At 39.2% G+C, this 13,761-nt stretch overlaps 1 protein-coding gene across 1 annotated transcript in view; it reads left to right on the forward strand.

The window, feature by feature from the left end:
- Positions 1-13,761, forward strand: part of LOC103604857 (dynamin-3-like) — a 68,165-nt gene that overhangs the window by 43,716 nt on the left and 10,688 nt on the right. Inside the window, exons 3-4 of the mRNA XM_008589433.1 lie at positions 906-1,132; positions 1,732-1,968. Coding sequence (XP_008587655.1) covers positions 906-1,132; positions 1,732-1,968 — 464 coding nt within the window. The remainder of the gene's footprint in view (positions 1-905; positions 1,133-1,731; positions 1,969-13,761) is intronic.

Consider the following 13,761-nt stretch of genomic DNA (forward strand, 5'->3'; position numbering starts at 1 on the left):
TCATGTCAGTCTTCATCTCTGTCAACTGGCTTCTATTGTAAACTTCTAGAAAACAGAGGGTATCTCTTTCACTTTTTTTGTAAATCAACTTGCGTAGTTATATACGGTTCTGTACTTAACAAATATTCATTTGTTGGTGCCAATTCCACTTTTGAGACAACATTGAAACTTGGAGTCTTAATAATTTTCCAGTGATTTTGGTAAAAGCTAGATACAGGACTGGCACTGCCAAAAAATGGAAAACTTGTGTTATTACATAGATTTCTTTACATCATTGTTTTCTGTTGAAAATACTGCTGCCGGGGCCGGCCCGGTGGCGCACTGCTACAGTGCACCGCTTAGGAGCGCGGCGGCGCTCCCGCCGAGGGTTCGGATCCCACATACAGACCGGTTCCCGCTCACTGGCTGAGCGAGGTGCGGGTGCAACACCGAGGGTTGCAATCCCGTTGCCGGTCCCGGTCCGGTACGGGCTCAACACTGAGGGTTGCGATCCGTTGCCGGACACGAAAAAAGACAAAAAGGAAAAAAAACAAAGAAAATACTGCTGCCTATCTTATGGTACCTTTCCCCTTCTATCAGCCAAGCAGCCTCAGGTAACATCACGGAATGCTTGCACGGCCGACAGGCCTTGTTCTGGTGATGGCAGGGTTTGGCCCCTCTCCAATTGATCTATGTCATCCTTCAGTGTCAACAGCCCAAGAAGACAGAGGAAAATGGTTACTGGAACCAATACTGGAGATAGGGAGGACAGTGACAAAAATAAGAGTAAACAGATGCATGATGCTTCCCTTTTCTCAGGGTGGACATCAGTGGACTTTGTCCACAGACTCTGACCGCCACAGCCATGTTTATGCCATTCAATCACTCATTCATTCTCATTTTTATTTTCCTGTGGTATCTGACAGGTTAAAGATTTCATAAATTCAGAGCTCCTAGCACAGTTATATTCTTCAGAGGACCAAAATACTCTGATGGAGGAATCTGCTGAGCAGGCTCAGCGCCGGGATGAGATGCTTCGCATGTACCAAGCTCTTAAAGAAGCCCTTGTGATCATTGGCGATATCAACACAGCCACCGTGAGCACCCCTGCTCCACCTCCAGTGGATGACTCCTGGATACAGCATTCTCGCAGGTAGGGAGATGGACCCATGACACCTGAGGCCTGCTATGCTCGCTTGTCCAATGGCGTTGTCTGAGAGTGCTTTCCTAAACCTAAAGAAAGAGCAGGAAAAATCTATTAAAGTTCAGGAGTAAGCAGGTCAGATTGTACCAACACCCTTCAGAAGCATGCATGATGCATCCTACGATATTATGCAGTCATTTAAAAGAATAAGACAGGTCTATGAGTCCTGAAATGAAAAGGTAATCAAGTTAATATGAAGCTTTAAAAAAATGAAGCTGTAGAACATTGTGTTCTAGGTTGTACGAAAAAGTGATTTTTATAGAGAGAGAGAAACACTCATATACATATACACTTGTGCATATGTAGAATATAGTTAAAAAGGAAACACAAGGAACTGCTATTGGGTGTCTCCACAGAGTAAGGGGCTGGGGGAGAGAGGAAGACTTCCTCTTCCTTTTTATACCTGTTGACTTTAGTAACATGTGTCTGAGTTACTCAATCAAAAAAACGTTTTTTTAAAAAGCAGTCAGGAAGTTATAAAACTTTTTAAAAGATTAATTCAGACAAAAAATAGGAGTGGGCAGACTATGACTTGTCTTTTTCCTCAGGTCACCTCCTCCAAGCCCCACAACCCAAAGGAGGCCGACACTGAGTGCTCCCCTCACAAGGCCCACATCCAGCCGAGGACCAGCTCCTGCCATTCCCTCTCCGGGGCCCCACTCTGGGGCTCCCCCAGTTCCATTCCGTCCAGGCCCATTACCTCCCTTTCCCAACAGCAGCGACTCTTTTGGAGCCCCTCCACAAGTTCCCTCTCGGCCCACAAGGGCCCCACCCAGTGTTCCAAGGTAAGGCTCATAGCAGAAATTGCTGGGGATGCTCTTTGGTTCTCTTCTCATAGTATGACAGACAAAATTTATTTGGAAAAGAAAATTGCAAAGATCTTATACATATTTGCAATTTTCACACTCGAGGGGGGCCATGGGAAAATTGCTGAGCCTGTTATAGCATTTAAACACCAATATGTGGTCATTAAAGCCTCTCATTTATCAACTGGCACAAACTAAATGGGACCAAAAGAAAGTGGGTCCCAGTGAATGGCATTTTGGCAGCTGTTGGTAGAATTTGACTGAGGGCTTTGAAACAAAAGAGCCATAGCTGGGTTGTGGCAGCTATGTGCTTGATAGGTCATGAGTTTCATGGGGTAAGGTCTTGCTTTCTCCATTACCAAAGGAATTCTAGAATACCACTGGCAAGTCATTTTATCTATCTGCTCTCTGAACTATGATCCTTACACCCAATATTACTAACTTTAACATAGGCTGAGTAAAATCTGGCTGAATATCTGCAATTATTTTTAAGAAACCGTGCATAGAAACTTTTAACATAGATATAATGATTGCTGTGCACAATCACTAACCGTATATGAGACAGAATGTTGTACATTTGAATAATACATTTAAACAATTATAAGCAGATTTTCAGGCCTAATTGTGAAACAATACAGCTGATAAATAATAAAACTTGAAACATATACATTTGGAGCTATATTCTCACCTTCATACATTATAGTCAAACTATATACAATGCGTATATAATCAGATATTTTAAAGATATAAACTATTAAAGGGGCTTTTTTTCTCAAAATCAGAAACTCAAAAAGGAAAGAAAATTAGCCCATATATAAAGTTAAATTTTAAAAAATTTAACTCAAAGAATTAAAATATTTGCCTGCTCCATGAAGGAAAACCTGCCTACATAACAGACCATAAAAAACAGAAGTGACTTCCACCCACGTGTGAAGACTGAGTCACCTCATCCTCTGGTCATGATGCTTACATTCTATTTTGATCTTCAGGTTGTTGGGTGTAATGAAGACAGGAAGGGGGATCTTAAACTAGTAAACAAAGGGTGGTGTAGCAGGAAAATAGCAAGGGATTTGGAATCAGAAGACCTGGGTTGCCACAAATCTTGGGCGACTCATTTAACTCTGAGACAGGAGTTCCTCATCTATGAAATAGGAAAATTCAACAAGGTTGTTTCCCAGACCGTATGAGATGAGGCATTTGAAAGAGTTTGATAAACTAAAGACTGTGGTTGTTACTACTGTTATCATCATTTTGGTCCTAATCAAAGAGGATATATGTACTCTCAATACTTTTTGTCCTCTAAATGTAATAGACTTGGCTTATAATTTATTTGGAATTGAGCTAAATTTCTAGTAATAATAATAGCAATAGCTAACATTTATTGTGCTCTCACTATATGCTAGGCATTGTTCTAAGAGCTTGCATGTACGTTTTTTGTTTAATGCTCACAACAACCCAATGAAATAGATTAGTATCCACATTTTACAGATAAAGCACTGAGGTTAAGCAACTTGCCCAAGGCTGCTCACCCAGGCTAGTGGAGCTGGGCTTTACTTCCAAGTGGTCTGACTCCAGAGCCCAGTATCATAACTATGACAAGGTTTCTCAATCACATCACTACTGATATTTTTTTTGTGGGGGGCTGTCCTGTGCATTGTATGATGTTTAGCAGTATCCCTGGCCTCTACCCACTAGATGCCAGTTGCCCTTCCCCAGTTGTGACCACTAAAAATATCTCTAGACATAGCCAATGTCTCTTGGGGGAGCAAAATCCCTCCCCACTTGAGAACCACTGCATTGCAGTACTCAAAAGAATTTCTCTTTCACGAAAACAAAACAAAACAAAACACACGAATTTCAGCATTGAGCCTCGCTACAAGCAAGATCAAATTTATTGTTTTAGAAAACCTCAAATTGACTGGGAAAGTGTCTGCCATTATGCCAGGAAGTTATGGAGGCCATTGGGGAAGGCGGGAGTCCCATACAGCAGCCTCGAAGTCGGCTATTTTGTCTGCTTAGCTATGAGAAAGAACCAGAGCAACCCAGTGGGGCCCATCTTCGGGAATGAACGTGCACGTCTTGCCTGCTCGCTTGCCTGCTTTACCTCTCGCCTTCAGACAAGCTAGCTTGCCAATACCCTTCAGAAAAATCCACTTTTGAATGCCAAACTGATGCGTTAAGTGGGGTGGAGTTGCCCTTGGTGTTTTCGAGCTCGCACGCAGAAGGCAGCTGGTGGGAATAAGTAGCCCGAGCTGAGCTGCGTGGCCGGCTCATGGGCAGCAGAAGGGGAAGGGGAAGGGGAGCTGCCATGAGACTGCCTTGGGGGATTTACAGGACAACAGGGACGGCAGTTGCGTTATTCGAAATTTCTAGAACACTTTCAAGTTTGAACCAGATTTAACTTGATCTGGCCTTGCAAAGAGTCCCAAATTTAAAACAGAAATGAGAGTACAGAGTAAAGGAAGAAAGTTGGTTTTTTTGTGCTGAGCCTTCAAGTTTCAGTGCCAGTTCAGTGCACTGGGAGGGAAATCCCTCTAAGAGGGGGATGGGGGAAGGAGTGTCACCTGAGAGAGAGCAAGAAAGACTTTGTCAGGATCCCTATGCCTATTAAAGTTTAACTTTAGATGGAGAATTCTGACCACATAAAGTCTGTTTTTAATAAAATCCAGAGCAGGAATCCTAACAAATGCAAGCCAGAAATGGGGTTTAAGATTTCAAAAAAAGAAACAGAAAAAGAGAATGAGAGAAAGAGAGAAAGAAAAAAATTGAGAGAAGCTCTTGTTGAAACATTATCTTGTTCTATTTATTCATATATTCTTTTTTCCCCTCTGTGATTTGCCTCCATTTTCTCTATTAAAAACTAAAAACGTTGAGATGCCATTATCCAGCATTTCCAGGAAAACAATCCTTAGCTTTCCAAGAAGGAAGTTTGATTTTTTTTCCCCCAAGTTCTTTGCTTTCTTAAGGGCCCTTTCTCCTCTTTTATCTGAAACCAGAAACTTATGACGTGACAAGACAGCACAAAAAGTGTCCCGCCAGCTCCCTGTTGGGCTTTAATATTACAAACGCAAGACTGAACTTTTACAGGCAAGAGATTCTGCCATTTAGCATGTGCCTGTGTATGTTTTTCTTCTGGATAATTCGCAACTTCATTAGCAACTTCTGATCTTGACTTTTAAGAGCACATATACTTTTATTTTACCCTTATTTAGGGGTAACCAAAGCACTTGCAATTGTACAGAAACCATGAGCATTCTGCTTTTAAAAAAAATTGTTACTGTGTCTTTCCATTCCAATGTAAAGGGAGAGGAAGGAGAGAGGTCCTGGAGTCATTTTTGGCCCAGTTTTTCTCAGCTGTTCAAGCTGTTCTGGTTTATGTGCATGGAGCTTTCAGTGGAGGAGCTGGAAAGAGTGCAAAGGACATGCTTGCTTTAATTAATTCCACCTGAACTGGGGGAGCATCTCTCTCCCGAAGACTAACTAGTATGGATGCTTCTGTCGTTCGTTAGTCGAGTATACACAAATCTGTGCTTTGTGGCACATTTGTTATTGCCAGAATATCTGGATTTTTTCCCTCCCCTCTCACCTCAACTTCTCTGAAGGGGCTAAACCCCGTCTGAAAATCCAAGCCAGCCACTGTTTGTTTAGCAAGATGATCTTAAACAGACATCACCACCTCTTCAGAGTCCCTATTCTCTTAATTGAAGATCCTAATCTTCATCAGACATTAACTTTAGAGCTGACATAGCTATTTTCAGTTACAACTTCTTAAAATTAGTTAATTGGGAATCACAGCTTTTGACATTAATGGAACAAATTAACTGAATCAGAGTGTGTTTTTCCTGGCAATAGCTAACTCTGACATTATTTCAGTCATTTGTCTTCTCCCCTTTCCTTGGACTAAACTATTCTGCAATGGTCAAAAGGGGATCAGGGTGAGAAGAAGGGTCTCCATCCAAGGAAGAACAAACTGTTTACCTCATCATTCAATCTTCCATTAAAAAAAAAAAGGTTGAAAAATAGAAGTCTTTTCTTTTAACCACTCTTGTTCACCAAGACTGATGATGTCTTTTAAAAATGGCAAAACTAAATCATTCAAAAGGATTTGGCTTTTACTCCTGCACATCCCCATGACAGAAACACAACATGGAAACCAAGTACAATGCTCCATTTAGTCTGGTGAGCCCCTGATGAAGCTGACGTCCCTGCCCTGCACGGACAGCCCCAGTGTAGCATCCAGATTGTCCCAGAGTGTCTCATTCACGCCCATTCTAATGTGGTTTCCTTGACTTTACATGATACACTTTCAGAGTCTCATCACAATCCTATATTTTCAGTAATTTTTTACTAAATCAACCAGGCAAAAAGATTTATAAATCCCTCTGCATAAAGAAATAATCACTGCACTCATATTCTCTTCTTTACAAAGATAAAAGCCCTTTTGTTCTCCTTATAATTCAGTTTAATTTTGCTTTAGGTATCTGACCTCAATGGGCTGCAGTGCTATATATTCTTTCACATATTCTATTCTATATGTTGGTATAATTGACAGCTAATACAGAATCCTTTTTGTTTAGGGATAAGTTCTCCTTGTTTTGTTTCATTTTTTTCAGCCAGTCCCCCAAACCTTGAGTAAGAGCAAACCCATGATGTTTATGAGTGTGTCTTTGCATCCCCTCATGTCAAGGTTTGGTGCCGTGAAGGATGAACCTGCAGAGCCCTGAAGTCGTGGCCTAAGGGTACACGGACAATTAAGCAAGTTGTGTGACTAGCCTGTGTCTGATTCCCCTGCAATCATGTACTGGAAACATCCTGACTTACTCTCTCCTCAGCAGACCTCTAAAAGTATGACTCCTTCTGTCAGCTGAGTGTCATTTGAACAAATGATGAACTCATCTTGTGATTTCTGACGTCAGCCATGAGCTCTCTTATTTTCCTCACCATACTTCCCTTTTAAAGAACAAATAAATAAATTTATAATTACTCCTCAGCAGACCTCTAAAAGTATGACTCCTTCTGTCAGCTGAGTGTCATTTGAACAAATGATGAACTCATCTTGTGATTTCTGATGTCAGCCATTAGCTCTCTTATTTTCCTCACCATACTTCCCTTTTAAAGAACAAATAAATAAATTTATAATTAGGCATTCTGACTTTTCAGGAAACAATTTTTACTTTTAGCAAAGGATGTTAAAAGTGAAGCAGTAACTTTTAAATTGCTAAGAATAGAAACAACTTTGAGGTGTTCTTTTTGTTTCTTATAGTTGAGGCATCTCATGAGGCAACTATGTTACAAAATGTGTTACTGAAACCCCCAAATGTAATTCATAATTTGTTGCAGGTTTAACATGAGTTGTCATTATGCTTAATATACTTTAATGAAAATAGAATTTTGGCCACATGCTGTTCACTAAAGAAAACGTCCAATTTAATTTAAGCTCCTCAATTAAATATTCCATCAAAAGCCTCATTCCAATTCCACAATGATTCTGGTTGTAACTTTATATTTCACAGAGGTGAATCAATGGTTAATGTCAAAGTTTTTCATTCTTCAGGTCTTGGTTTCAATCTGGTTTAAGTGAAAGTAAAATTAGTTTGGTGGTTTCCTTCTCGGGTCTAGCAAACTTGAGTCTACTTTACACAAACATTTCCATCCTGCCCCAGTTCAGATGACTGGCAGTCTGGTTAGGCCAGGCCCAGAAACAGAATACAAGTTCTGAAGGTCAGAACTTTGGAGCTTTGCAGATGTGTCAAGGTAGACTTCAAACTGCCTTTCTGTTTTCAATGTTTCCTTTATCTTACTTTTCCAAACATCTGATGATGCAGGAGAGTAAAAGAAAAAGGAAAATAAGAAAGGAGCTACATGAGGCAAAGTACAAGGAACGTAAATGCAGACAGGTGGCAGGTGGCAGTAAATAGCCATTGTTAGCCCAGTGATAACCAGCATCAAGTTAACCAAACACAAGTGCTTCCATGTCCCATGACAAATAACAGCAAATAGCTCTGTCATTTTTCTCCCTGGGGCTCTAAATTGCTAAGCTTTAACCACTACCGGGAGAGCCTTCCTGAGTTTCATGGTACCCAGCCCTGCCCTGGGTTTCACCTGAATTGATAAAGGAAGACAGCCAAGACAGGACTCTGCCAAAGGAGCCACTGGCCAGTGAAAAATGCACAGTAAAGGATTATTATTCTTCCTGTGGCCAGTCAGCAGCAAATTGTCACCAGTTGGAATCTGCTGAATGTTCCTATATACAAGTTGATGTCAGCTCAAAGACTGGAAAAAAAAATTCTACGCAGAATAAGCAGACACACAGACCTGTAGACACAGATGAGCTAGTACCATCACTGTGTTCTTTTGTTTCTCTCACTGAAAGAAAGAAAGGTTTTACAAGGAAACCTTCACATTTAGACAGTCCTGGTTAGATGGCATGTTTTTCAGTGACACAAGGTGATTCGTGGCTCTTTCACCTCTAAATTTTATCCAGCAGCAAACTATAGAATGGACTGTTGGGGGCCTTTTCCTTACCTCTGACTTATCAGGTACTGTGAAGGATTATAAGTGAAATTTAAATAATGCTTACTATAGTTGCTTTAGCTGATAACAGCCAGGAAATTAAAACTGAAAATGTAAACGCTGCATCGTTCACTCAGAATTTGCCTTAAATGTCTACCTCCAGCAATATTAGAAAGAAGTCTAGGATTTAGCTGAGGGTGTGATGGCTTTTGCCTGCTTGTCATAACTTTATTGCTACTTTAACATAGAATTTTTAAATGCCCAACATTGAAATCCTTTAGCTTATTCTTGCCAACGTATTGTAAATGTTGTCTGGGGGAACCTCTAAATCTAAACACATATTTACACCCTTTAGTAGCCAAATGAAATCCATCTGGCTTGCCACGTGCTGTTGCCAAAAGAATATTACACTTTTTGTCAGGCCAAGATTTTAAATGCAGGGGAGGGGAAGGTAGTGTTGGAAAGGCGTTGGCTTTGACAGAATCTGCATGTGTATTGATGCCACATTACTTAAGTATTTAGATGAAGTTTAGATCACATGGCAACTCTGATCAAAAATAGTATTTCTACATAGGGTAAAGTCTAAAGCCACGAGATATTTAGGTGGCCTCCTCGTGGCATGGTACTTTCTTTACCTTCTGGCTGCTTTTCAGACATCAGAGCCACAGGATAGGCAAAACCGCAAATAGCAAGTGCCCTGATTTCTTGAGTTATTTTGTAACTATTCCCATAAGCACTAGGAAATGTTTACTTCTGTTTTCCAGTCAAAATTATCAGCTCATGTGAATTGTAGAAAGAACGCATTTCATCCAAGGATCAGAAAAAGTGTTTAATCAAAATGGGCAAGTAACAAAAGTCACAGTCAATGGCAAGGCAGGGCCTTTCTAACTTCAACTGTTCAGAGACATTAAGAATTCCAAATCTTCAAAACGTCAGGTTTTTCCCCTATTGGGAATCAATTTAAGCACTAGAAAATAGGACAAGTTGGAAATGCTTATAAGGTCTTCCAGGAACCCAGTAAGTGCAAGTTAATATGAAATTTAGAAACATCCTTCTTTTCCTCCCTGCTTTTTTGGTAGAAGGGCTAATGCACCAACTAAGAGAGAATAAGGGAAAGACCTGGAAACCACAAACTAGATATACCACCACAGGGGAATTCTCAAGCTTCCATGGGAATTTTAAATACTAAGAGGAGGTAAGACAGTGTGAAAAGGCCTCAGGTAACTTTGACTATGATTTGGGAAATGGTCTTATTTTAAAGTCAAATATACCAGATGCCTCCACCATGTAAATATTACCAATATTTGGCTTCAGATTTTCATAAAGCAACATTATCCAAATTTAGTTTTGGTCTGCATACTCAAATACATAACATTCATTTGTGGTATTTCATTTATCCCAAAAGATTAGTATATATCTCATCTAGAATGACACCTCTTCTAACAGTAGATGAGAAAGATTTTTAAAGGCATTTTGCAGTCCAGAGAGTGTACAATGAAATTATTATACATGGGAAAGGATATTTATATAAGATACTTTCTGTACATGTGCATTTTTTTGAAGCTTATATTAGGATTATTGTTAAAGCCAATTTTAGAGTGAATAAAATTTTCCCCCAAGTAAATCTGCCCTTCAGTACTGTGTTCAAGGGCCTACACCAGAGCATTTATCCCACTGCTCTGCCATTACAACACCATTCACTGAAGAAAAGCTATAAAAACTGAGGACAATATCTACTTATTTTTTAAACAACTAGAATTTCTTTTTGCTTCTCAGTAGTGTTGGAGAATATTTTTAATAACTAAAACAATAAAACTTCATGTGAGGCAAATTCTACCTTAATTATCGCCTCTTGGAGTGGAAAAATTATATGGAAACATTAGTAAATGTGTTAACTAGAGAAACCACTGCAGTAATTTCCCTCCACATACCTATGTCTAATGTCAAAATAAAATCCATGGCTCTGCATATCATTTGCATGAAAGCAGACTTATAGTTCTAGCTCTCACAATAGCAGCACTCAGAACTGAAATTAATGGGCCAGAAAAGTCCCTATGACTCATCAGTAGACTTTGATTAACTTACTTAAATGCTCTCGAGTTCAGTTTAGAAATCTGTAATTAGGGATGTTATTATAATTGCTTGATTTGTTTTAATATTTCAAACACTCTAAATTACTCCATCACCAGCTTAATACTTAATCCCTGAAAACTAGTAAGCATATTTAAAATTCATTTTAAAGCACTATATCTTTGAATAAACACATTGAATAAACACCCACTTTGGTGGGTGATTTATTACATCTTTTAAACTTCCCTGTTTTTTTTCTGTACCTACTCCCTCCAACCTAGGACCTTTTCTCCATATATGGCTATTTGATATATATTGTTCGTTCACAGTCCTCTGAACAACACGTAGGGGCACTCGTGCCAATAACCATCGCTACTGTATTGTTCCAAAGTCTCCTTCCCAGCAGAGCAAGAAGTTTCAGTAAAAAATTCCAAAGGGTCACAAGGAATCTTTGCAATTTATAAACACTTTTGTAGTCTCTGTAGACTGTTCACAGTTTTTAGTTAAAATGTTATTTTTGTCACTAAAGTTTGCATTTCTATTTTTTCCTACGGATTTCATACCACATATTAAAATTAAAATGCATTTTCATATGGCACACAGGTATTGATATTCAACCCCACAGATATGTGCAATCAACTATGTTTCAATAAAAAACAAAGAAGTGGTGGTCGTTGCTATTAATCTACCACAGAAACAAAAAAAAAGTAAAATTAATTAAATAAAAAAATCACAGACCAGAGATTGAGTTCTGATATTGAGCAGCAAAAGTCTAACACCACCAAAGAACACCTACAAAACCTAAAGAGGGAGCCACCTCCAGAAAACAAACAAAAAAATTGCATTTTGAGATGTAAAATATCTAGTTAGAATAATGAAGGTAATACTGACCATTGTTTCTAGTTCAGGAAGCAATATTAAATTGAAAAAGTAAGGTTTTAGAATGTTTGTCTTTACTGAATTCTCACTGCACCGCTTTTTTGTATTCCAGTCTTTCTGATCTCCCTCATTTCTCAGCTGGGCCCTACACCCAATTATATAGAACAGTCTTCCTCTAGTTACTTATGTCAGACACCTGCCTTCGAGTTGTGTTTGGCAGGCCAGCGGGATGAGGTAATAATCAGAAGAAAATGTTCTGTTTTTTTGGCCTCGTCCATGTACGACATTATTCCAAACAGTTCTCTGTGTGAGAACAGAATTGCTTTGAGATCCTTTGGTCTGATGTTCTATAGGAGTGTGAAGGAACAAAACTAAACTTTTTTGATTCCTTCCAGAATAATGGAAATATACATGATATCTTCATTGGACTGTCTTTTCAGTAGTGTTTACAGAAAGTTGGGTGTATGTGGAAATAAGAGCCTTTCATTTATAAACATTTAGGCTTTACTTTCTCCGACTCCAGTTGTCTTCTTAGGCTCAGCCTCTGGGGTCATCATAGTGATGTTTTCTAAAAGCATATTTTGTGAACAATCTCTCCAAGATGATGGCAGTTTTTGTACGACAGATGCCTAAAAGACATATGGTTTTCATAGATTTTCCGTCTAGACTAGCTTTATTTAGTGACTTTCAGTCTGAATTGGTCTAGTTAAAGTTTCTGTAGGAGCTTGTATAAAAATTTTAAATGTGGGCATACCATTAAGGTGTAAAACAAAAAGTTTGACTTTTTATTGGCACGAGATTAAAAGGGATTGGTTGAAAATTTCCTTCAGGTTAAGTAATTCTGATCACCTTATGCCCACACATCCATTCCACCCCCACAACACTGTCTAAAATGAAAAGGCTTACCCTAAAAATCCAATAACTGTTAAATTCATATACGCCTCACTGTTTTTCTGAGTAAATTCTTTGTGTCCCAGTTCTGTGTACGTGTGTGCGCATGCATGTGTGCATGTGTTAGAAAGTTCTAATTCTTTCTGCAGACTCTTTACATGGCCCAGGGGACATACGATTCCTTGCCCTTTTAGCACCAATTTTTACAAACACGGCATTTCTCTCATCTTAAAAAAGCGCCCAGCAAGCAACTGAGTAAAAGAAACTGAACCTTAAAAAGTTTGTAGTGTTCAACCAACAATCCAGTTTTAAAATGCAGTTCTTGAGCCAGTGTCAAAGACTCATTTATAAACACTATGACGCTTTCAGAAGAAAAGACTGACTTCTAGACTTGCCCAGAAATCAGCCTTTTGCTCCCTCTTTTTTAACAGCTAATACTGCAGACCCAGTCCCAGTTTAACTGTCTCAGAACAAGGAGGCTCATGGAAGGGAGAAAATGTGGGCCGTTCTGTCTCCACCAGTATCATCACTTGGCTTCTCACTAAGCATTAAATTGGACTTAGTCACATATTTGTTCACTGACATGGCAGCTTCCAAGGCACAATGCCTCTCTGTTTTTCTCTGTTTGCTGTGAAAATTTTTGTTTTTAAAATTTTCGCTCTAAGGCATGTTAGAGCTCCTCCTGCTGGATTTTTTTTTTTAATCACTGGGATGGTAATTGGTAAACAGCAATTCTTTGTCTATTTTTACCACTCGAACTGATATAAATGACCAGAAAAATATCATGTGGTGTATTTAAAACTGGCCTTTTAATTCACCAGAAATCAAGGTCAGGTAGAAATAAAATGTTATTGCAACACAAATCTTCTCTGAATCTTCAAACTCCTCATGCTCTTTTTTTTGTTGTTGCTTTTGTTGTTAAAAAAATAAATAAATAAAAGGAATTGGAAAGTTAACTTTTCTATCAATATTTCTAGTTACATAATTACCATCCCTGAGTGAGAACCCAGGGATACGCACATCTGAAAAGTTCTCGTTCTCTTTCAGAAAGGAACAATAAGCCTTTTCCACCTTCTCAAAGCAGAAATGAATTTTGTAGTTTTTTTTTTTTTTTTTTTTTTTTTTTAAAGATGACCGGTAAGGGGATCTCAACCCTTGGCTTGGTGTTGTCAGCACCACGCTCAGCCAGTGAGCAAACCGGCCATCCCATATATGGGATCCGAACCTGTGGCCTTGGTGTTATCAACACCGCACTCTCCCGCTGAGCCACAGGCCGGCCCATGAATTTTGTAGTTTTATAGAGAGATGCAAAGTGTTGCCTTTTTCCTCCCTTCCTTGTTTTTTTTCTTGTCTCTAACCTGCGACGACATAGAAACGCACGTCTCAGAAGCGGCAGCTTGCCTCTCCCAGTAGCTAGTT

This window comes from Galeopterus variegatus, unplaced genomic scaffold (assembly GCF_000696425.1).
Source record: "Galeopterus variegatus unplaced genomic scaffold, G_variegatus-3.0.2 Scaffold5446, whole genome shotgun sequence".
In the NCBI taxonomy this organism is placed as follows: Eukaryota; Metazoa; Chordata; class Mammalia; order Dermoptera; family Cynocephalidae; genus Galeopterus; species Galeopterus variegatus.